The sequence below is a fragment of the Trachinotus anak genome, unplaced genomic scaffold (assembly GCF_046630095.1).
Source record: "Trachinotus anak isolate AG129_WGS33_773 ecotype Australia unplaced genomic scaffold, CSIRO_AGI_Tana_v1 ptg000028l, whole genome shotgun sequence".
Taxonomy (NCBI): Eukaryota; Metazoa; Chordata; class Actinopteri; order Carangiformes; family Carangidae; genus Trachinotus; species Trachinotus anak.
In genome coordinates, this window is record NW_027273879.1 from 4,769,444 (window position 1) to 4,792,436 (window position 22,993).

At 41.3% G+C, this 22,993-nt stretch overlaps 4 protein-coding genes across 17 annotated transcripts in view; 2 read left to right on the top strand and 2 right to left on the bottom strand.

Annotated features, from left to right (window-relative positions):
• Positions 1 to 80: 80 nt before the first annotated feature.
• On the bottom strand, positions 81 to 14,324 carry lrrc8aa (leucine rich repeat containing 8 VRAC subunit Aa). The gene is made up of 3 exons (XM_071466194.1): positions 14,135 to 14,324; positions 6,491 to 8,615; positions 81 to 4,790 (listed from the first exon to the last, which is right to left on the bottom strand). The coding sequence occupies exons 2-3, from the start codon at positions 8,603 to 8,605 to the stop codon at positions 4,515 to 4,517; spliced, it is 2,391 nt and encodes a 796-aa protein (XP_071322295.1). The 5' UTR covers positions 8,606 to 8,615; positions 14,135 to 14,324; the 3' UTR covers positions 81 to 4,514.
• Positions 14,325 to 16,130: 1,806 nt separating this feature from the next.
• dnlz (DNL-type zinc finger) lies at positions 16,131 to 17,879 on the top strand. The gene is made up of 3 exons (XM_071466922.1): positions 16,131 to 16,547; positions 16,667 to 16,806; positions 17,652 to 17,879. The coding sequence occupies exons 1-3, from the start codon at positions 16,215 to 16,217 to the stop codon at positions 17,803 to 17,805; spliced, it is 627 nt and encodes a 208-aa protein (XP_071323023.1). The 5' UTR covers positions 16,131 to 16,214; the 3' UTR covers positions 17,806 to 17,879.
• A 329-nt stretch (positions 17,880 to 18,208) lies between these two features.
• Positions 18,209 to 20,724, top strand: uck1 (uridine-cytidine kinase 1). Its single transcript, XM_071466921.1, has 7 exons — positions 18,209 to 18,407; positions 18,814 to 18,973; positions 19,179 to 19,275; positions 19,367 to 19,509; positions 19,589 to 19,683; positions 19,776 to 19,824; positions 19,912 to 20,724. Exons 1-7 carry the CDS (start codon positions 18,318 to 18,320, stop codon positions 20,103 to 20,105), a joined length of 828 nt encoding a protein of 275 aa, XP_071323022.1. The 5' UTR covers positions 18,209 to 18,317; the 3' UTR covers positions 20,106 to 20,724.
• Positions 20,725 to 20,790: 66 nt separating this feature from the next.
• rapgef1b (Rap guanine nucleotide exchange factor (GEF) 1b) overlaps positions 20,791 to 22,993 on the bottom strand; it is a 200,089-nt gene continuing 197,886 nt past the window's right edge. For all 14 annotated transcript variants that reach the window (XM_071466910.1, XM_071466913.1, XM_071466909.1 and 11 more), the window contains 5 exons: positions 22,909 to 22,987; positions 22,725 to 22,826; positions 22,476 to 22,573; positions 22,258 to 22,386; positions 20,791 to 22,019 (listed from right to left, as the gene is read on the bottom strand). In XM_071466910.1, the coding sequence (XP_071323011.1) occupies positions 21,869 to 22,019; positions 22,258 to 22,386; positions 22,476 to 22,573; positions 22,725 to 22,826; positions 22,909 to 22,987 (559 nt within the window). In that variant the 3' untranslated portion in view covers positions 20,791 to 21,868. The remainder of the gene's footprint in view (positions 22,020 to 22,257; positions 22,387 to 22,475; positions 22,574 to 22,724; positions 22,827 to 22,908; positions 22,988 to 22,993) is intronic.

Genomic DNA, 22,993 nt, shown 5'->3' on the forward strand with positions numbered 1-22,993 from the left:
CCCCAACAGGGCTCAGAACCTTCCCCTGAGAGAAGAACCATCCACCAAAAAGGAGAATTAACATATTCTTTGCAACAGGATTTAGTGTTAAGTGTTTATTTTATTATCACGTCTCAGAATGGTACAAAAGTAAGGTCTGAACATTAGGAAATCAAAGTTCAATTGTTCATTGATACAGACGTCCCGCTTAAAAAGCCAGTGTTCGATCCACTTGGCAACAATTAATGAATAAAGGCCATGTCACGTGCGATATAGACAGTGCTGATCAAAGCTAATCTGTCCCTCCAGCTTTCAGGCTTATATTTAGCGATGACTGTTGCTAGGGGTTCAGTGGGCGGCTTCCAGTATGGCTATAATGCACACAGGTCCAACATCAGCATTAACAAACTCGTGCCGTAAAATGAAATGGACGCGGAACCAGAAAAAGGAAACCAACAAAATGTTTTCATATGTCCCTGATCTACAGGCATCAGAATACAGATGGATTTATCATACACAGTAAATACAATCATGGATTTAAAAAAACATTTCAAATGGCATGGCAGTTTTTTGAATAATGTCTCTTCTTTTTTTAGTTCAAGTGAAAATGGTATGTGACCGTCCAAAAATGTACACTCTTCAGGAATATTAACAGATGATTGTGTACTGTTACACAAAATGCCCACATAGGAAGGTGAGCTCACCTCCATTTACAGTATGTCGGATTGTCAGAAGTTGTTTCTGTTCAGTTGTGAAATCCTGTCTTGTTTCTGGGGACAGCTGCGTCCAGAAAGAAATCAGCAACTCCCTGCTGCTTCACACAGACTACACTGTGCGGGGCAAACATAACAAACACACAAGCACATTGTCGATATTTCACACTTCAACATGAATTCAAGAGAGAGAATAGGAAAGTGAAAAGCTAAACAATTTTAGCCCAGAATGAAAAAAAAGCTTTTAAATGTATTGATCGAGGCCATTTAATGTGTTTAAATGAGACATGGTGCTAATCAACGTGCTATGGATTTCTAGTAACCAAGGGGAATTTCATTAGTCACTAAAACTTCCTCCTTTCGATGTGCCGCAAATGGCTGACTGAACTCATCTCTGACCTTCACACTAATTAACTGACACTGACGTGCAGGAAAGGGAGTGGGGCTGCAGGTTAAGCATGCTCAACTCGTGACTCAGAGGGAAGTGACTGTGAGGGACTGTATGTGGCTGTATGTGGCTGTAGCCATGGTTCTGGAGGTCAGACAACACCACTGACGCCATTCCTGGCTCAAATATTTGTGATATAAATACTAACGTTCGCAGGAAAAAAAATATGACTCGGAAACATTTTGGTCACTGCAGTTGTGTCGAAATGCTGACGTAGACTGACCACAATAAAACTGAAATGAAAAAAAAAAGGCCTGAGAGATGACTATATCAACATGTATGTGGAAATTTCAGTAAATCCAACTATTCTGATGAGGTGTGAATAAGCTCCCAGTGAAGCCCTGAGGAAGATTTCTATGGCACTCTCGAACTTTAAGAGTAATTTGAGTTCACCTGCTCCACAAAGAATGAATTTAGGGATAAATCTGTCAGAAACTCTCCTTAAAAATACATAAGGATGAAAAACACACTTGAAACAATAACTGCTGTGCACCGTTTGAACGTACTAATTTGACACTGCACTGCAGGAGGGAGCTCTTTAGTGTCAGCAGCACAGCACTGCACCGCACTGCACCAGTACTGTTACTTCTCTAGAAGGTGTATTTATCATTTGCAGTTTACTTGATTACTTGATTATTTATATTCATTTTTTGGCATCCCACAGGTCAACAGTCACTAGCTGCAGAATATAATGAGAAACATGTTTTCTGCTCTTATGTGGCACCCCGAAAATCAAACCAGAGCACATACTGTTTATGAAAGTGGAAAATTCCACTCAGAAAATTGTACACATACAGGAAAAGCTGACATTTCCTTTGAATTACTGCCTTTGTCTGGCGTCATCTGTTCCTTTTTTTGTGCTCGACTTTGTCTGTGACCTTTGCTTCCAACTTTAAAAGTGGTTGCTAGTCAAGACATTCAAGACAACAGGACTGCACATTCAAGACAACTAAGACTGTGTGGGGCCACTTTACTAGTGACCCCTAGAAGGGCATTTGGATTTAAGGCCAGGGCCTCAGTGAAACAAGTCACTGTGAACAAAGGTGCAGTTGTATTATTACAGTGAAACTTCCCTTGAAACTTCTAAATAGCTAAAATAAAAATAAAAATAAACAGCTGGTAACAATAAGACCACATACCTTATGTCTGATATGCATTAAACAAAGAGACGTTCAAAGTTTCAGCTATACATTTTACAACACATGATAAAACAACAACACATGAATGTGATGTTTGCGATCATTAACAGAGCATACGGCTTGTTAAAGTTAAGGCCATATTAGCAACAAGAGATGCCTGGCTGGAGTAAACATAGCAGATCTACTCCAAATGATGCTATTAAAACCCAGGTCTTAACAAGAAAAGTGTTTCAAGCAGACAAAGCACTGTTGCACTAATTTGCATCATGCATGTGGAAATCACACATTCTGCATACTCTCTCTGTGAATAAATGTTTCCCTTGTGTAGGTCGGTCAAAGCCAGTTTCCTGTGCTCTGTAATTTCCTGTTTGTCCTCATTTTGCTCTTGGATGGATAAACAAAGTGCTGATGAACGTCCAGCTTCCCCTGGAGTAAACTGAGCATGATAAATATAATGGCTAGCACACAAACAGCTGGGCACTTAAATCATTAACATCAACACTTCTCTTTCTGAGACTGGCAGTACCTGGCAGCTAGTTAAGACTCTCCTATCGCACAACTGCACTTCATCCACCTGGAAGTGCCATATAGGTAATAATCATCTAAGGTCTCATAATTCAACATCACACTGAGCATGAAAGTACCTTGATTCTTGCCCCTTTTTATTGGTTTATATTATCTAGCAGCTGTATGATTCGCATTGTGCAAGATTGCATGTGTTTTAACTTGATAAAGACAAAGAAATCAACTGTGACAAGGAGTTCTGTCAATGTTTGTGTCTCTGCAGCTTCTATACAGGGACAGCAAACTTCATGTGAGCAGGGGGACGCACTGTGTAATTACAGTCTTGTCAGTGAAGAAACATATTAGCCTCCAATTGAACAAAGGTCACTTGAGATCTTTGAGCACAGGTTTATGTTCCATAATAAGCTTAAAGTAAATTCGCCCTCTGTGCCGTTCGATCACTCACTGGATTTGTATCACATATTAACCGAATATACCAATCACATTAGAGCCTCATTCTCAGACCCAAGCATGATACCAGTGTGTGGTAGCATTTTAAAGCAACAAATGATGTATCTTTGAGTCAAAAATAAAGTCTTGACTTTGTTTCAACAGGTCGAAATGCACTGATATAAAGCCCATCTCACATACCGCAATAAGACACATCAGTAATGTAGGTGATGTTTAGTCATGCAAAATAACGTAAAGCTCGGTTACATGTCTAAATAAGACATGATGTTTTGTGAAGCAAAATAAAGAGTCCAAGAAAAAGCTCCCCAGCTTCCATACAGCTGACAAAAAGCCCGCCCACAGGACGACATTATAAATCTCCAACTGCAGGGTAGTTAGACGTTGTACCGTAGAGTTAGTTTCCATTCGTGTCCACTGAAAATTTGACAGCTTTTCTTTGATGTTGTTGCATCAGTCTTCTAAATTAAGGCCTAAGCTGTGAGATCACCTGTGGGATGATCTGTTGATCTTCATTACACAGGCATTTTGTTCACATATAAAGATGTATCCAAGCATGTCGAGCGTAGAGAGAGCCTGAAGAAAACAAAAAGGGCCAGTTCTTCATGCCTCAACAAATTGGCTGTCGGTAGCACTATAATCTTTTTTTCTAACATCTGCCAGTATTCTCAGTCACACTACACCGCAACTGCAAATGTAATAGTAAAAGTATAATTTTGATTCTTGAGGCCATGTCAGGAATGTCAGGCAAACACTGCTTTGAGCGTGTTCAATTTGTGCATGTATCCTGTGGCCAGCAAAGAAGTGATAGTCAGCACGCTTAGCTCGCTGACAAGGCTGAATCGTGCAAAGTTTTTTCTGTTTTTTGGCTCTTTCCAATAAACAGGTTTGCTTTAAACAGGTCCTACTGTGGCATGCATATTTGACAACTGCTTGTTTCCCTGCAGCTTGATATTTAGAATGAAATAGCTGAAAAGCCACATTAGTAAACCGCCTTTCATCACCAAGGTTGGTTAGAAGATTTTTTTTTTTTTTGGAGATCATGAACCTAGAGATTTCCAAAAAGATATTCTTGGAGGTCTTGAAATTTGACATCCATGCTTTCATAGATCCTGTCAGGGAAGCCACACCACCTTTCTGAGCCCCCATGGCCAACAATGCCGCAAACCTCTCTAGGTTTGCCTCTCTTTATACACAATTTCACTTGTCGTTTGTTTCTCAAATGAAACTTCTCTCCTTTGCAGCTCACCACTGTGGTTTGATTTAAGCTTGCTCCTTATCAGCCCTCCAAAGCTGCTCTTTGACTTCTGATGGCAGCGTGTTGAACAGGTCCTCCTCCACCACCAGGCTGCTCCTCTTCAACAGCCGACACTCACCGAGCTCCACCGGGAGACACTCCAGACGGTTCCCTCTCAGCTCCAGCTGGGTCAACCCAGTGAGCTCTCCGAAGCGTGATGGCAGCGTCTGCAGGCAGTTGTTTCCCAGATTCAGAGTACGCAGTTTCTTACACTGGAAGAGCTCTGGGGGCAAAGTCTCGATCTGAAGTGGAGAGGACAAGAGGCAGAAAAATGAGGGGTGTAAGTTACCAGTAAACAGAAAGCCTGAGCTGTTAAATTTTTAATCCATATGCCATGGCCTGACGAGGCAGAGATCTGATATCTGAGCAAAGGGCATTCAGAAAAAGAGGCAGCTGTTTCCACTAAAGTTAGTTAATTTATAGATACTGTTCATTTCAGATGTTACTGAATTTTAAAAACACACCACAAGCCAGGCCCCAGCACAGGAAACAAATCAAAATAAAATTAAAGGGCACTCAAAAGTTGCTTTAGGGCTAAATTTCACAACAAATTTAGCACACTGGAAAAAGAAAACAGACAAAATAGCTTCAAAAGCATCAACAAATAATTAAAAACCAAGAGCCAGCCATTTACTCTCGAATCCTTTGTGTGCTTATGTTGTATGCCATGAACTCATTGTCATATTTTTAATTCTTTGTGTTTGTCTAAAAACCAAATTTCAAACTCTAAAGCTCTGAAGAAGCTTCATAGACACAATGTTCACAATTACACAACTAATTTGAACTGATAATATGCTAACAGTGTAAAGGAGGATGTAGACAAGAGAGGCCTTAAAAACACAAGAGACACCTTTAATGGAGCTATTTTTGGCTGCACACAAACCTGCTGGAATCTATTTCCAGTGTGAAACCACACAAGCAAACACAATAAAATGGCAGTAATAGTAGCCTTTACTGAAAACACATGATCCTGCGTGCGTGCTTTTGAGTGTGTCTTCAGAAGAATGCTGTTTTTCTAAATCCTCACAGTGAACAAACTGCATCTCCCTGAATGAAATTCCAACATTGCGAATCACATGAACAGCATTTTGTTAAGGACTAAATGATCTACTACCACAAACCAAATGAACTAGCCCACCCCCACCCACCCAAAAGGACATCCTTGGAGGTCTTGATTTGCCACAGCCCTCAAATCATTTAAGTTAATGATCAACTGAAATCCAACAACATCCTAAATAAAGGGTATTTGTGAGGGTTTACTTGAAAAGTAATAGTTAACTTCTCGGGAAGTATTCAGGAGATGTAAACATTTTTATCATATTTTCTCCTAAGGGGGAATCATGCTGACGGAATCATAATGTGCTCTCAGAGAAAAATTGTGTAATTATACCATAAATGTGATTAAGCTAATGGTTTCTATTTATTAGCTTGAAAGAAGAAAAGAAAATAGACTTGTAGTAAAAGTCTGTGGTTCATTCCAGGCAGGACTTTTATCTTACATGCTTGCATTTAATTTGACTACTGTGCACTGAACAGGACGGCGTTTCAGTAACGGGAAAGCAGATAAACAGACCGAGATCATATCAGCGTTTTCGACCTTTTTGGCACCTAAGCTCAAATGTTTTCTCAGTATGAAAAGCAGAAAAAAAATCGAAAGGACAAAATTAAAACTGGGAATTATCTGTTGACAATATACAACTGAAAAACTGTCTAAGCCTCGGTCATGTGGCTATCTTTAAAGCCATAATTACCAACCAATCTGTGAACATCTCAGAATTTATAAAAGCTGACCTTTGTAAATACCTTATCTGGCCTTAAGCTAATCTTATTCACACATGACAAGAGAGATAGAGGGGTGGAGATAGATGTGCTGGAAATGAGACAAACTTTCACTAACATGAAAACATGCAGTGAACAAGGTCATTTAAAAAAAAATTCTCACCCTATTTGCTGTCACAGCGAAGTACTGCAGGTTCTGGAGGAAGCCTACATCAGCGTGGATGCTGGTCAGATTGTTGTGACTCAGGTCTAAGAAGCGCAGCTTGCGACAGAAGAAAAGCTGGCTGGGGATTTTCTCAATCTTGTTTCTGTTCAGATACAGCCTCTCCAGGTTGGTAAGTGTTCCGATCTGAATGGGGATGTAGGCGATCTGGTTGTACCACAGCTTCAGGCACACCAGCCGGTGCAGGTGCTGGAAGCTGATGATCTCCTCTATTGTCTTCAGATTGTTGTCCTTCAGGTCAATTTCCTGCAGGTTGTGCAAACTAAAGATGGAGTGAGGGATGCGTTCAAGATCGCAGCGAACCAGCTCAAGCTCTGTCAGGTTGACCATTTTCTTCAGGCTGTTGAGCACCATGAGCTTGGTACCCTCGTTGTTGATGGAGAGCTTCTGGAGGTGCACGCCCACATCTGTCACTACCTGCGGCAGCTTGGTTAGGTTGCTCTTGAGGCGCAGCACTTTGAGCCTTTTCAGCTCTCTGAGCCCATCGATGACGATGTATCGATTGTTCTCAGCACTCAGGTTGCCAGTTAGGTGCAGCTCGCTGAGGTTCTTCAGGCTGTAGATCCACAGAGGGATTTCCTTGATGTCAGTGAACTTGATGTGGAGAGACTTCAGGTTTTCCCTTAGGAAAGCCAGAGCTGGAGCCTCAATTTTAGCTGGTGTGTGATAGAGCCACATCTCTCTCAGGTTGGAAAGCTGGGCTATGATTGGTGGGATGGTTACGTCGGGGATAAGCTCCAGTTTGAGCACCTCGAGCTCTATCAGATCGAATACTGTGTCTGGGATCCCACTGAGCATGAACAGATGCAGTTCCAGCTTTTCCTGGGAGTTCTTGGTGATGCGCTGCCTCAGCTTCTCTAATGTCCATTCATTGTTCAGGTTCAGCTGCCTCAGCTTGTTCTCGCTCACCTCTGACAGGAAAACAGCAAAGCGCTTGGAGTAGAGAGGGTCATACTGGTCTATCATGTGTAGCATGAAGGCAAAGTCGTTCTTCACGTCAGGGATGTCACTATAGCTGCTCTCCTCCCGGATTGATTCAAAGGAATACCTTTTGAGGGAGCGACTGAGCATCCAACACAGAGTGTACATGCAGATTAGTCCATAAACCACTACCAAGCTGATGTAGAAACACGCCAATATCTTGAAAAGTGTTGCTAACGGGTGGGCACAGGAGAAGGTGCCATAGCCCGTGAGCTTCTTAAGGTTCACTGCGCACACAACACTGAATCTGATGTACTGGACATAGTAAGCTGTGTAGCTAATTATCAGTATGAACTTGATCACTTTGATGATGGTCTGACGTATGTAAAGACGGTAGACTATATCACCCTCCTCTACGTGTATCCTGAACTTCTTCACCTTCTCAAAAAGGGCCTTAGCTTGCTCCCCTTCTTTTTTATCCAAAACCCCAGTTTCAGAGCGATCAACAATTCCTTGTTCAATTCTGGACTTCGTTCGTTGAAGCATGGGCACGCTAGCTTCAACATCCTCGCTCACACATGAGGCCTTCTTGTCCATCGAACCATTCATCTTGCCGATAGGCTTGGGATCGCTCTCCTCCACCACAGTCTCAGACAAAGCCCTTGTTGTCCACGGTGAGTCAAAGCACTTGAGGAGGATGGAGACAAAATGCTCCAGTTTAGAGCTTGTGCGGGGAAACTTGAACCAGAAGTTGCTACAGGCCAAGAAGATGAGGGTGTGGAGTAGCACCAGATAGGGGAAATATTTGGCAAACCAGTGTAGTTCGTTCTCGTAGCAGACGGCGTCGACATAATTATACTGATGACGGTCGAGGTCATACTGAATGCCTTTGGGTTCCAGCACATACAGGGTGGTCATGTTTGGTACGGGCATGGTCTCGCATGACTTGTTGACCACCCACTTGCAAGGCAAGCAGATCATCTTGTCCTGCGTGACCTGCAGTGTGCCACCGAACACCGCAATCATCAGCATGACGATTGAGATGTAGTCGGTGAAAACGTCCCACCATGGCTTCAGGATGCGGTACGCCGGCTGGGTGTCAGCAAAGTACCGGAGCTCTGTGATGGGAATCATGATGGTTTATCTAAAAAAAAAAAAACAAAGAAAAGAGGAATTAGTTGGTGACTTGTCAGTTAAAAATATTAGTGCAACAAAAGTTGGTTAAATGATGTTGAGTGCCTGTGGGGCTGCACTGTTCCTCCTGTATCATTGGGACGGGCAGCATTTGCTGGTTAGATTTTTGTTATTATTTCTTTGACAACTGTGTTTTTGTTTCATTGCTTTTTCTTGGTTAATGTTAGGTAGCACTATACTGACATGTTTTGTGGTTACAGTGGTTCGTTTAAACGGTCTATCCCCCTTTGTGTCTGAATGGCCTGATCAGCCATTATATATTATTTGTTTCCCCCCATGTCTCAGTTTGTAAGGTCAGTTTGTGCTGCTCATTTCTCATCTGTTAGTGACCCCAATGAGTCAAATTCTGTTACCATTATACATGCAGCCAAGTCAGCAAGTCAAAATATAAAATGACAGGAAAATGATGCTACAATTTTATAAATCCTTTATCGAATATATTGAATATGTCCTAACATTCTGTTGATGTTGATTTCCTGGTATGGTAACCTGAGCATGACAAACCAAATAGTAAAGGTGGCTGCTAAGGTGGCAGGTGTCCCACTGACCTCCCTGACAGCTATCTTTAATCAGCAGGTTCTCCGCAAGGTCAGATCCATATTGGACTGCACAAACCACCCTCTTTGCTCTGATTTGAAGCCTTTCCCTCAGGCTGTAGACTCAGAGGTTCAGCTACAATAGGACTAAAAACTCCTTCAACCCTGCTAAATATGCACATGTACATTGTCACTTTATAGTGTGTTTTGTTTTTAGTGTCTAATGTTCTTATTGTTTTCTATGTTTTTATAGTGTTGTGTGTTTTATTGTATTGTGTATATTGTTGCACTTGTGTTGTTTTTTGTCTGCACCCCTGATTGCAATTCAAGTTTCTGATCTGATCTGACCTGATGTGTGCAGCTACCTGACTGGGGTAAGCAAGGGGGGGGGCAATGATTATATTTACTAAACAGTTTGCTGTGCGGTAGGGATGTCCCGAGCATCCTACACATGCCGACAACACACAGAGGATCAGAGCAGAGTTTGCAGAGCAAGCGGAAGTAAAAGGACCACAGGGCCTGACGCAGCATGCATCAAGTCCCAGTTTCTCCATCTGCCCTGATGTGCTTCAGTTTTTCTGCATGAGCATGTTTACGGCATGCTGAAGTTTTTAACAGTGTTTAACAGTGTTCTTCTAAATTAGTGTATTATCCTCAGAGGCTAGAAACAATCACATTCAAACATCTCAAAACAAGACACGAATGACTTTCAGCTTTGTCGAATGGATTGTTTCTACTACTTATAGAGTTAAATTAAGAACAACAAGAACTTGAACTTTGACTTGAAAACTCTGTCAGCAAAACGGAAGCAAAACCCAGGTGAAATCTGGATGCTGACCACGTCATAAATAAACCCCATAACCAAAAGACTCTTGCAGGCATCTATTCAAGCTTGAGTAAATCTGTCAAACCACAATTGGACTACTTCCTCACACAGTGAATGTGTGAGTAATGCAAAAACTAATGCAATCTAGGCAGTTTTTTTTTTTTGGTATCCAAGCTGTTTCAAAGCCTAAAGTTAACCATGGAGAAAACTGTAGCATGGAATAAAAGTTTAATAATGGGGAAAACCTCACCTTGGAGTACATCTAAGAGAGCATTAAAAAATCATGATCACTTCTGTTTCCTCTCTGAACACAAAGCTGGGAGCAGTTGATTTAAAAAAAAAAAAAAAAAAAAAAAACTCTCCAAAATTGTATTTCCCTGTCTCCTCAACTTACTTACAGGAAAAGGATGAAAGAGGATAGCTGGTCAAGTGGTCACAAAAAAAGCATTGTTTCATCCAGCTCAAACCAGAATGGCAGTACGGTCACTGTGGGCCTCTGTTAGTCTGCTGCTTCACCTCAACTCAGAGACTGCAGCACACAGCTTCCACTGAATGGCTAAATATTAATTACACATCCAGGACAAACAGGACATTAAATATGTTTAGACTTAAACTGTGATGCATGCAAATCACTGTTTTACAACACACATAAAACAACAATCTTCTGAGGCTAAAGAAACTTGAAGCAGTAGGCCTGTTTTCAATGGCCTGTCACATGACTGCGCTGATAAGGTCAAGTAAACTGTAACTATAAAGATAAACGTTACATGCCTTAAAATGAAAGCTGTAAGTTTTGAAGAGCTTTACTGTGGCCATCCAGAAAATTAAAAAAGGGAGATCCTGTAAACTCAAGTGACATATTACACACACAAGCACAGTCACCGATATCTTTGGTGCAAAAGAACATCCAAGTTTTGTTTCACATTATCCTGGAAAATAAACACAAGTCTGCAAACTCCTTATCTAGTCTATGAATCACACCGCACGTCTTCCTGAACCACCACCCATGATTCCAACTAAGGAGTGTCCCTCTGATGAACTGTAAGCAATCTGATTATTCTCACCACCACAAATAGTACCAGAGAAACAGGGTGTCCTAATCCTAAAATTAAAACTTGATTAAAAAAAGAAGAAGTTCAAGATTGAATAACATAGCGACTTTTCCTGTTTGCAGCTTTAGGCCGGTGCATTTCTCCTGAATTTGTTCACTGAACAGAGCTGCTTTTGTGGCGATTTTTGTCAGTGAGGCTCTGACACATGGGCTGAGAGAGGTACAGGTGAACCTGGCTGCAGTGAGAGCCAATACATTACAGAGCCAAGTACAATTTTCCTCAAGGACACTGGTGTCTCTCAACTGAAGTCAAACAGAGAAATAGAGACGAAAATCATCCTGACTTGAATGTCTTTATCTTTATCTCCCTCTGAAAATATCATAAAGTTCACCTGAAATTGACTTTTTTTCACTGAATTACTGAAAACTGACAAACAAAAATTAACAAACTGAATAATTAATTAAATTATGAATAATTTAAAAATAGCCAACAGGCTAATTTTAAGTCTCACAGGAAGGTCAGCTGGATCTGACAGCTGATTGAGGCATTTCATTTGAGGAGTGGTTATGTTTGTGGGTTTCCACAATGCCAGCATCACCATCATTTACAGACAGCTCAAACTTTTATTACATTCCATTAGACTGATTTGATTTTTTTTTTTCGTTTGGTACATCTGTCAATATTCTCCCTGCAACTTTACAAATTTCCATCAAAGTACTTGATTACACCCAGGGAACCTTTCAAGTCCTAGCAACAGAGAGCATCGCACATCCACTGACTGAGTCTCCATCCTGATAGTTCAGACACTATGATTCAGCATGGATGGGTAACCTTCAAGGGATGCTACATTTTGGGATTCTCCAGTTCTCAGTCGTTGAAACCATTATTTCCTGATCTCAGTGTCGTGTCCACAGCATACGATCTTTAGTTGTTCCTTCACATGTACTGGACTAGATGTAAGGGAAACATTTAACCAAGGATGACGAGAGTCTCTGATCGTCTGATATTGAAAGTCTGTCAGTGATGAGTGCACAACAAAGCTGCACAACAAGTTGACTGACAGAGAATCAATAGATAACTATTTGGAAATCCCTAATTCTAGTTTGGGTTTGGTTTGATTTCATTTCTTTATTGCTCAATTTTATTTTTGTAATAGTGATCTTCATATAATTTATTCTATTTCGGTATATGGGCTCAGGGCATTGTTTTTCCCTGCAGTTAGCCTCTCTCTGTGCTCTACCATCCATGCTGCTGCATCCATCCAGTCAAAAAACAAAAAACAGCGCTCTGAAAACCTGTTTGAACAGATACTGCTCTTCATTTCACCACTTTGTAATGAATTTGACAAAAAATACACATATTTAATGTGAAGTGGTCACATCTGGCCAATACTGTACCTGATTAATAAGGTCAGTATCAGCCTTGATTTGATGACATGAGTCTTTTATAGTTTTAAAATTTCATCAAGGAAACTCCTGACTATAAGATTTTTGGTCTCTTTTGAACAGATAAGGTTTTCACCAATAAATATATTCAAGAGGTGAATATATCATTCTGATTGTTATTAATCTGCCTTGCTGGGTTTAGCTGAAGCAAGCAACACCTCACACTGTGTTTTTTGAGGGGAGAATGCAAGAGCTGTACCACAGGTATCAAGGATTCAAGATCATGTTCTTAAGAGGTGATAAGGGGATCACAAACACCCACAGATCCTTCCAAAACATGAGATTTTCCCTGTTCCTTGAGAACAAAATCCTTCTTCATGGGCTGTCTGTAGGAAACAGAGTAATCACAGCTTCAGATCTCAGCCCATCTGATCAACCCTGCCAATGGCAGACTTGTGACATCAACAGACTGCAGCAGACAGGGCAGTCCTGACCATGTCAAACTGGTTCTGGCTCACAAAAACCTACTTTTCCTTCCTGAAGACAGCGCTGGAGATGTCACACTCACAACGTGTTCACATCTGAAACAAGGGCCATTTAAAGTGACTCTGTAAAGCCTGTTTTGAGTATATGATTTGACTAATGCAGTTAATCTCAAAATGACTAGTTATAAGGCCAATATTGCACAGTCATATATCAACCTTACCACAAAAGACCACAAATAATGTTATAAAAGATCTTACTAGGAGATAGTACAAATATGATAAAAACACAAATACACAGTAAACTCAATAATATACTAGGGCTGCAACTAATGATTATTCTCATTATAAATCAATCTCTTTTAGATTAATGGCTTGGTTTAAGAAATTAAGATTGCTTGGTATGATTTCCAGATAACCCAGGGCCACTTCCTTAAATGTCTTGTTTTGACTAACCAATAGTCCAAAACCCAAAGATTATCAGTTTACTACCAGGGTGTGATAAGGAAAGCATCAAATCTTCATATTAGAGAAGCTAAATACAGCAGAAATTTGACATTTTTTATTAAAAAAATGACGACTAAAGTCATATATTAGTCATCATATACATTAGTCATAGTCATTATACATATTTATATCAAAATAGTTACTAAATAATCCTCTGTTAATGGACTAATCAATTAATCAACTAATCGTTCCAACTTTAAAACACAACCACAGAAACAATGTAATTCACAATGGAAATGCTGCAGTTCAATCAACTTTATTGTTTTTAAAGACATACTTTCTGACACTTTAATCCACAATTTAAACCAAACTTTTCCATTTTAATCTTCTGTTTACAGTCTCAGTGTTTTATCGATAAGATTTTTTTTGCCATAACACCTGAATACCTCACTGGCCTCCGACTATCGATGAAATGTTACTGATGTATGATCGAAAATGTTTAACTAGCTAACATAAATCTGGGATTGAGAGTCTGAATTTATTGCAGACTGGTATAAAAACATATAATCCAAGCCAGGCAGCGACCTTTTACTGACTGGTCTTCCCCACAACCACTGGCTGACGAGGGGCGACGGGAAACGATGTCTCATACCGATGCCCGGTTAGCAGGCTGCGGCAGTGAAATCACTCTGAACCGCGCAGCTAACCAGCTAGTTACACACAAAAAGAAAAAAGACCCACCTGTTTTATTAAAGCTGGTGTCTCTCGCCTCCTCCGCACACGGGTGACACATTTCTCTAACGTTTCTCGGCGGCTGTGGCCAGTCGGACGCCGGGCCGGGGCCCCGTACGACAGTGACAGAGGTGAAGCCCGCACAAACGCACCAGTTGTGCGGGTTCGTCAGCTAGCACAAACCGCTGCTGCTGCACAGGGCTGGAGGAAGTGCTAAAGCAACGCCGCTTTCAAAATAAAAGCATGGCGGTAGTGTGAGAAACTGTGATTAAAAAAAAAAAAAACTTTATTAATGAGGCAAAATATTGTAAAATTGCTATGTTATGTTAATAAGCAATATTACATTTAATTTCTTTTAGGTGTTGCGGAGGTTTTTTTTGAGGTTGATTGAGGATGAGGATGATTATAGGCTTTAGATTGTTACACCTGATGAATGTTAGATTCCACTTCCATAAGATGTTGTACAATAATTTATAAAATATTTGTATATAGTACTGTGCAAAAGGGTTTAGGCACTTTAAATGTTTAGATTATTATCTGGGTGACATCTATTGGTCCCAGATTTATTCTGCAACATGACAATAACCCCAAACATATAGCCGGAGTCATAAAGAACAATCTTCAATGACAAGAAGAAGGAGTCCTGCAGCAGATGCTATGGTCCCCACAGAGATCTGGTCTCAACATCACTGAGTCAGTCAGGGATCACATGATAGGCTAAGTCCACAGAAGAACTGTGGCAAGTTCTCTGCGATCCTTGGAAAAGGACAATTTGTGGTAGTCAAAATGTCTATCGTCATTTTGGAGTTTAGTAATTTCACTGTTTGCGAGATCAACACAAAGTTACAAGGTAACTAAAAAGCCACACAAGTTACAAAATGAAAAGATATAACCAAACTTTGACCCCCAGCTATGCACAAAGCATTTCATTTCTTGACCAAAAGTATTGTGGCAGATGTGTTCAGCTTCATTTTAAACATCATACTCTCACCTATGAACAGATGCATTTCACAAAGCCTATAATCAAACTTTCAGAGAGGAGGGTTCCTATTAAATAATGAATGTTGGCTTAAAGTGAGGTCTTATGAATAAGAAATGAATGCTTCCTGTAAAAATTAATTGTGCATATAGTGTAATATTAAACCAGTAGCATTTGAATGTCTTTTAAGGTAGACAAACCATCTCTTATCATTTCTTTCTTGTATAAAGACAAGGACATTTATTCCTCCTGGTTTATCATAAGTGATATATGTAAGACACTCTTTTGTTTAGGCTGTAACAATTAATTTAAGCCAGTAAGAGAGAAATATGGTACACAAAAACTGCGTGGCACTCAGGGCAGAGGCAGTGTGAGAGCACTGGGAAAGCCTCTCGGTATCAGACTGACTGCAGTTTCCCCTAAACTAGCATCCCACACCTTTCTGAGCAGGGTTTAGGAACACACCCCTCAGTCACCACCAGCTCACTAAATTGGTCATTTGTGCTGATTGTCATTCAGTTCTGCTGTACACTCCTGCAGCAGCCTTGGCCTTAGCCAGTTGGAACAATGGTGAAAAGTGTTTTGTCAAAAATGCATAAAACGCCCTTTCTTCTCCTATTCCCTCTAAAGCCTTGGCAAACAATGAGGTGATGATAAGTGCCCGTACACAACTCAGTACAATAGTATTACTAATATAATATAGGATGTTGGCTCCAATTGGTGCCAGACTGAGCATCACAAAGGTATTTTAAGTCAAAGAGGAAAATCTCAATCTGCAAGGTGATATCAAAGTCTGTATGTCACCCTCTGCTGGTTATGTTCAAAGAAATGACCTGACTCCCTCACACTAGTATTAAATTGTCTTTAAGTTTAAACTTCCAGGATCTTTAATGCTGCAAATAAAACAAGGTCATAATTATTTTTGTAAGATTGCTTCTACACACACTGATCAGGGACAGTGGTGGAGAGGAGCCAGAAACCAGGAACCAGAATCTATTTGCTAATAAAGTTTATTTTGAAAATACCCTTTGGTGACGTCATCAAATCGCGACATCATGCTCGTTGATGAAATCGCGTCAAACCTCCAAACTCTGAAACGCGACGGCTGTCATGTTGGTTTTACACCAGTGTTTTGCTCTTTTGGGCTCATCCCACTCTTCGAGGACGATTCTGGCTGTCAGCCGGTGCCATCGCAGTCCGTCGGCTCTGTCCAGGCTGTGCACCGCCGGGTTCCGTCGTCCTCCTCCGGGGGAACCGACGACCACAGCCGGGACGGGGCTCCTCTCCCGGCCAGACCACTACAGATTCCGTTGCCTGTCACCTGCTGCCAGAGGCGAAGCTGGCCCGATCAGCTGTAGAGGAGTCTCCACTTCACCGAGTATCAGGAGTGACGCTATTGGGAAGATCCAGTCAACACATTATCATCTTGTTTACACATGCAAGGTAGCTGAACAAGAAAAAAAAAAAAAACAGCTTTGGTTGTCTTTGGTCTGTTTTTTTTCTGGGCTGACCCGTGTGTTTGAGGTTATAAATCTGACATGCAGGCCGCATCGTATTTACAGGTTTGCTCTACTAGATCCACGCAGAAGATATCCAAGCTGGCGTACCACAAAGGTGTAGTGATAGTGACATGTCCGGGGTGTAAGAATCACCACATCATCGCCGATAACCTCAGCTGGTTCTCTGACTTGGAAGGGAAAAGGTTGGTGGTGCTTTGAACTCCTCAGCATAAAGCAGAACATGTCATTGTCACATAATAACATCCAAACGGTAACCATTAATCCATCAATCCATTATTCCATTAATCCATCAATCCATTATTCCATTAATCCATTAGTCCATCAGTCCATCAGTCCAGGAGTATTTTGGTAAATGGACATAAACATAAACAAGTCATTTCTGTTTATTTACAGAGCACATTTAAAAACAACAAACGTTGACCAAAGTGCTTCAGAAACAGATTAAATTGGGATCATCTGACTGATGACTACAATCAATTAAAATACAGCAATAGAATATGAGCATTTATAAAAGCATAGAATAACTGAATTAAATCATAAACACAACAGCATTGCAAGGGGGAACAAATAAAAGATGGAGTGTGGTCAGCCGATAAAGGACAAAGAAAATAAATGGGTCTTTTGAGGGGTTTTAAAGATACTGTACTGTAGAAATTGTATTCCTCCTGTGTCATATGGTACATACAGTATGAGTTTTGTGGTAGATGTGGCAGTGACATACCATTTTATGAGCCATATGCTGGTCGAGGAGCTGCGACAGACCACTAGTCAAAGAATGGGCACATGACAGCTGACAGGATGGGACACCCCGGTATGACAGTGAAAAGTGGTATCTGCCTGGAGAATCCTGATCACAAATTTAGGTTTGGGTAAAGTTTCCAGATAATGGACATTCAGCACAAAACACTACTGAAGTTTACAAACAGCACCTCTGTGACCATTTCAGGCTGTCAGAGGAGCTCAAGCAGCTGGCATTATATGGTATATGTCTGAATGAGTCATGTTCTGTGTTGTTTTTTTGTTACAGGAACATTGAGGAAATCCTTGCTGCCAAAGGAGAGACTGTGAAGAGGATTGAAGGAAGTGCAGCGTTGGAGATAGTGGTGGATGAATCCAGCAAAGACAAGTCACAAAGTAGCGAAGCAACAAAAAAATCAGACAATGATCCAGAAAAACAATAATGCTGTGTTTATACTGTATGTATATATTGCAAGATGTTTATATTTCATTTAATAATAAATGTAAATCTTTTTAATCGCTAATGTTCTTTTGTCATGCAGTCTGAGCAGTGTGTCAGACTAGCTTTTAATAGCTAGGACTAGAACTATAATCCCGCTAAGTGATTGTGAATCAACAAGGCATGTATTCAATTAAAACCATACCAAAATGTTCCAACTACAACCAAGCTATTCAGAAACATTATACTCTGTATGTAAATTGCCGATTTTGTATATAGGTAGTATTTGACCATATTTCATCTAAATATTTAATGCAGTTCCGCTCTAAACGTGTGTAAGTACTGATTAATCTTATTTTATGTAAATATTGAATGCAATTCCGTACGAAACGTTCCCGTGTTGAAAGAACGTTGGATCTCGCGAGAGCAGCGCGTTGTTATTGCTAACAGATAGCATCGCTAGCATTCAGCGAAGCTACCTAGATTTCCGCTGCCTCTCGGTATTGCTGGACTGCGATGGATGCTTTTGAATCCCTGGATGATGCAGAGAGGCCACGGCATCACCCTTTCTTAATCGGCGTCAGCGGAGGAACCGCCAGCGGCAAGGTCGGTCATTTTCCAGCCCCGGAGAATCTCCCCCGACAACGAAAATTAGCATCACTAGTGGCGTAGCTCAGTTTGCTACTCTTCAAACTGTCAAACCAGCCGGCACGCCCCCCTCACTTCGTGAATATTTTCTAAATATTATTTTATCAGCACTGTAGAACAGCCATTGTATGTCTGCTCCAACTTTACTGTCCCCTCCACCACTTCTTGGTGACAGTTTAGCGCTTAAGAGCTTCGTTTAGCTAACTAGCCGCTGTAACATATGTGTCTCGGCAAATGATAAACACTACAATGAAAAGGTCACTGGGGTCACACTGCAGCTTTTGTTCCTCAGGACACTTGCGTCAACTTCATTTTAATCGGTTTGTGCCAGTTTAACCTCACAAAAAGACTTTTTCTGCCACAGTCAACAGTTTGCGCCAAGATCATGGAGCTCCTGGGCCAGAACAAAGTGGACCACCGCCAGAGGAAGGTGGCTATTATCAGCCAGGACAGCTTCTACAGAGTCCTGACTCCAGAGCAGAAGGCAAAGGTGCTAAAGGGCCAGTACAACTTTGATCACCCAGGTAGGGCCGGGCTAGAGACCCGTGTTTTTCCAGTCAACTTTGTTTACAACAGCACACATGCTCCACTTTTTTTCATTCTAGAGTTGCAATGATTATTCGATTAACTACTACTAGATAAGCCTGTGTTCCATTATCTCTCTTATTTATATGTTAATGTTATTTGTATTACATGCTGCTTTCACTGCTGTCTCTGTTTGTCTTGCAGAGGCATTTGACAATGAGTTAATGTACAAAACCTTGAAGGACATCGTGGAGGGAAAGGTGGTTGAAGTGCCAACGTATGACTTTGTCACCCATTCCAGGTTGGTAGGAAGCATGTTGATTGAGCCCCGATGAGAAGTCCTCTTACCTCCTTTCTCAGTGCCTTTGTATGAGAACTGTGTGTGTTTGTAGGTTGGACGACAGGATCACCGTTTACCCGGCAGATGTGGTCCTCTTTGAGGGGATTCTGGTTTTCTACCCCCTAAAAGTGCGTGAAATGTTTCATATGAAGCTCTTTGTGGACACAGATTCAGACGTCAGACTGTCTCGCAGAGGTATTAATGTCCCTGTCAAACACACAATATTCCAGTTGTTGTCACAGTGGATCCGTGGCTTGACATAATTTCTCTGTAGTTCTCAGAGACACGAACATAGGGAGAGACCTGGAGCAGATTCTCACACAGTATACGACGTTTGTGAAGCCTGCTTTTGAGGAATTTTGTTTGCCTGTAAGTACAACAACTGTTTATTATCACCCATTTTCTACTGTCATTCAGTCAACCTTTTGAGCACAATGTGATTTTAATCTGTTCTCTCCCAGACTAAGAAGTATGCAGATGTCATCATTCCAAGGGGAGTTGACAATATGGGTAAGTGTTTTTTTTTTTTTTTTTTCCTCTTGATAATTTCTCAAATGTCATGAATCCTTGACAAATTCTTCATCTGTCTCTCATCAGTGGCCATCAACCTCATTGTGCAGCACATCCAGGATATTCTGAATGGAGACATCTGCAAATGGCAGCGCGGTTCTATCAACGGCCAGGGGCCGGGCTTCAAACGGGGCATTTCTGAGCAGGGTGACCTGCAGAGCGGAGCCACTAATCCCCCAGGAAAGAGGGTCCTGCTGGAGCCCAGCAGTCGGCCTCACTGAGACTGTGTGGATGCATGGATGTGACTGAAGATGAGCGTGCTGCTACTGAATTGTGCAGAGTGGGTCAGCAACTGTGATGTCAGTCTCACCCTCTGAAGCCTTTTTTAAAAATATCCAAAATAACAATGTTGCAAGCATTTAGTGCTGCAACCCCTTTGTAACTTTCTGTAATTATTGATGCATAAGAAAATATGCCAATAGTTTGCTTTTTACGTGTGAAAGTCTTCCATGATACCGTTTGATTTTTGACAAAATGAGGCCGTTACTGAAATGGAAGATAACACAGTCAAGGGTAGGAGGTGTTCTTTGTTTAAATTCAGTCATGCTTTTGCACTTTGACCTTATAATTACACTAGGTATTGCCTTTTTGTTGTTTTATTGGAGATTAATATATGGAAACTATATTAATACTGTATTGTAGGTAACTCGTTGCTTTCTGTATTTGTTTTTAATAATTTATTAAAATCTAATTACATCCAGATGTGTTTCTGTAGTGTCCCACCTAGCTGGATACTGAGTGCTTCCTTTTGATTATTTAATGGTGAATAATTGCTTTAACTTTATGAAGTTAAATTCCGTGCACCATTACTTAACAATAAATGGAAATTCCATTATTAAAGTCTAAAGGGTCAGTCTGTTGTTTTTGTTTTTTTAAGAAAATGAAGTTTGTGACCGACACAGCGTGTATAGAAACAGAGCTGTTTGTTTTATTGGAGTTTGAGAACACAGTGTGATGTGTTGGTTCTGACCATTATCCCAAAAAGGAATCAAAATGATTTTACTACAGCACATTTTGGAATGACACACACAAGTCACTGAGGACTTCAGTCACACACAAACACTTTCACACAGCGACATGACTGGGACATGATTGTGATTGCCTTATGGTTCTCTACACTTGAACACGGCACACAATGATTCAGTATGACATACATAGATCACAGCATCTTTAGTAATTTATCTTTTTGTGTTTTTGCTTTGCTTTTTTTAGTGCACATATGTATGGCACTTGGGAGAAGCTAAGCTCTTCTCATAAGCATAAACATCCTTTTTAAGAACAAAAGGAGCACTGTATATAATACATTTCATAACCATACATGATTCTTACACAAAATGTTTCAAAACAAACTCATAGGTTCCAGTCTCTAATGGTCATCCTCTCTTCAAGTTCAAATCCCCTCACACACACCCCCTCCAGTGGACTCTCGGTCTGCGGCCTGCGTGGTGACGTCACAGTTCACGGCAGGCCGCTCTCGAGGTTCTGCTGTTTGAGGGGCACTCATGAGTCGGGGAGAGGGTCGCAGGAAGATGACCAACAAATGGCACATACATAAAGGAAGAGGAAGGAGCAACTTGGAGAGTAATGGGCCATTCAGTTCAATCTCACACGCACGCAACAGCTCCACTCTAAAACAGAGAGCCCAGGGAGCAGACTTTGGTTATTTCCGTAGCGTCTCCCTGCCCGCTCTGTGTGATTCTTCTCTCCTTGGCACCAGGCTTCCTCCTGTTTCACCATAGTCACAATCTCTCCCTGTTTCAACGCCACAGCCACAGTAATCCCAATCATAATCTCCCAGAGCAGCAGAGCTCTTTGTAAACCTCGGCCACGCTTCAGTCGTCTGTAGTTTGTTCTGCATTCCACACAATGAGTCTCCCATTTGCTCCAGCAGCTAGCTTCCATTCGTCTTTCTCTCAGTCTGTAGTAAAGTGGAGTTAGTGTCATGAAGCACAGTTGGAGGTCAGTCTTAGAAGGCCCGCGGGCCCTAGGTCTTCTCCTCACGGTCCGTCTTGCGCCTGGCGATGTTCCTGGGTTTGATCTTGAGCGACAGCTCCCACAGGGCCTCCTCTGCGAGGTGGTCACTGAAGTCGTTGAAGAAGGAGACGATGTCTTCGTTGCGCTTCAGCTCATAATGCCTGAGATGAGAAGAGGTCGAAGTTTGACGGATGCAGTAATTCATTAGCGAGTAAACAAACAGCCCTTGCGGAGTTGACAGCAATGCTTTATGATATTAGAATTTAATTATAAACAAAGCAGGCGCATTATATTTCCTGCCAGTGGCAAACAAACGATGACATTTATTACTGTGATTGATGTTTACAAAGCTTTCCATTAATACATCTTTTCATCATAAATTTATCCCAGTGGACTTACACTTGCTGGAAGCGCCGCATGCTGTCCAGGATGTTGAACTGCTGCCAGCGTTTGGAGAAATTGACCTTTCCGTCAATGAGGTCAGGGTTCCCCAAGTGGACGAAGGTCAAGTCCTGGAGGATGAGACCCCTGGAGGAAGGACAAGTCGTGTGAAGTCGCGGCCCTCAGCCAAAAGTATGTACGAGTTCAAACATGCATGTGAACATTGATTCACTTACAGGTACGGGATACATGGAGGCTCGACTTCAGCCAGAGCAGCTCTGTATGCTCTGAAGGAAGAGGAGCTGTCAATCAACGTGCAATATTCCTCCAATCCCTGAGGGAGAAAAAGGAGGAAGCGATATTAGGGAAAAGTGATAATCGCGATACTCATCAGTGAGATGTAGATTCAAAGAGATCTTGATGAATAGGCGGTCAACGGACATGACACCTCGCTTTTACATGCTGACTTGCACCTCCTCTCTCACCTCTGAGGTCTGCTTCTGCCACTCCAATCTCCTGATGGGGGCGGAGTCCAGGGCGGACAGTATTGCCAGGTAGGAGTTGAAATTATTCAACTTTCTTAAGTGCTGTAATTAGAAGTGAGTATAAATGTTATTTAATTAAACAGCAAGAATAACACAAAATTAGGACATGTTAAAGCTGACAAACCTTCATTATCTTGATGAACTTGAGGAGCAGCTTCTCTCTGTCTTGGGCTTTCTCCTGCTGAATTATCAAAGAGCGAACCCTATAG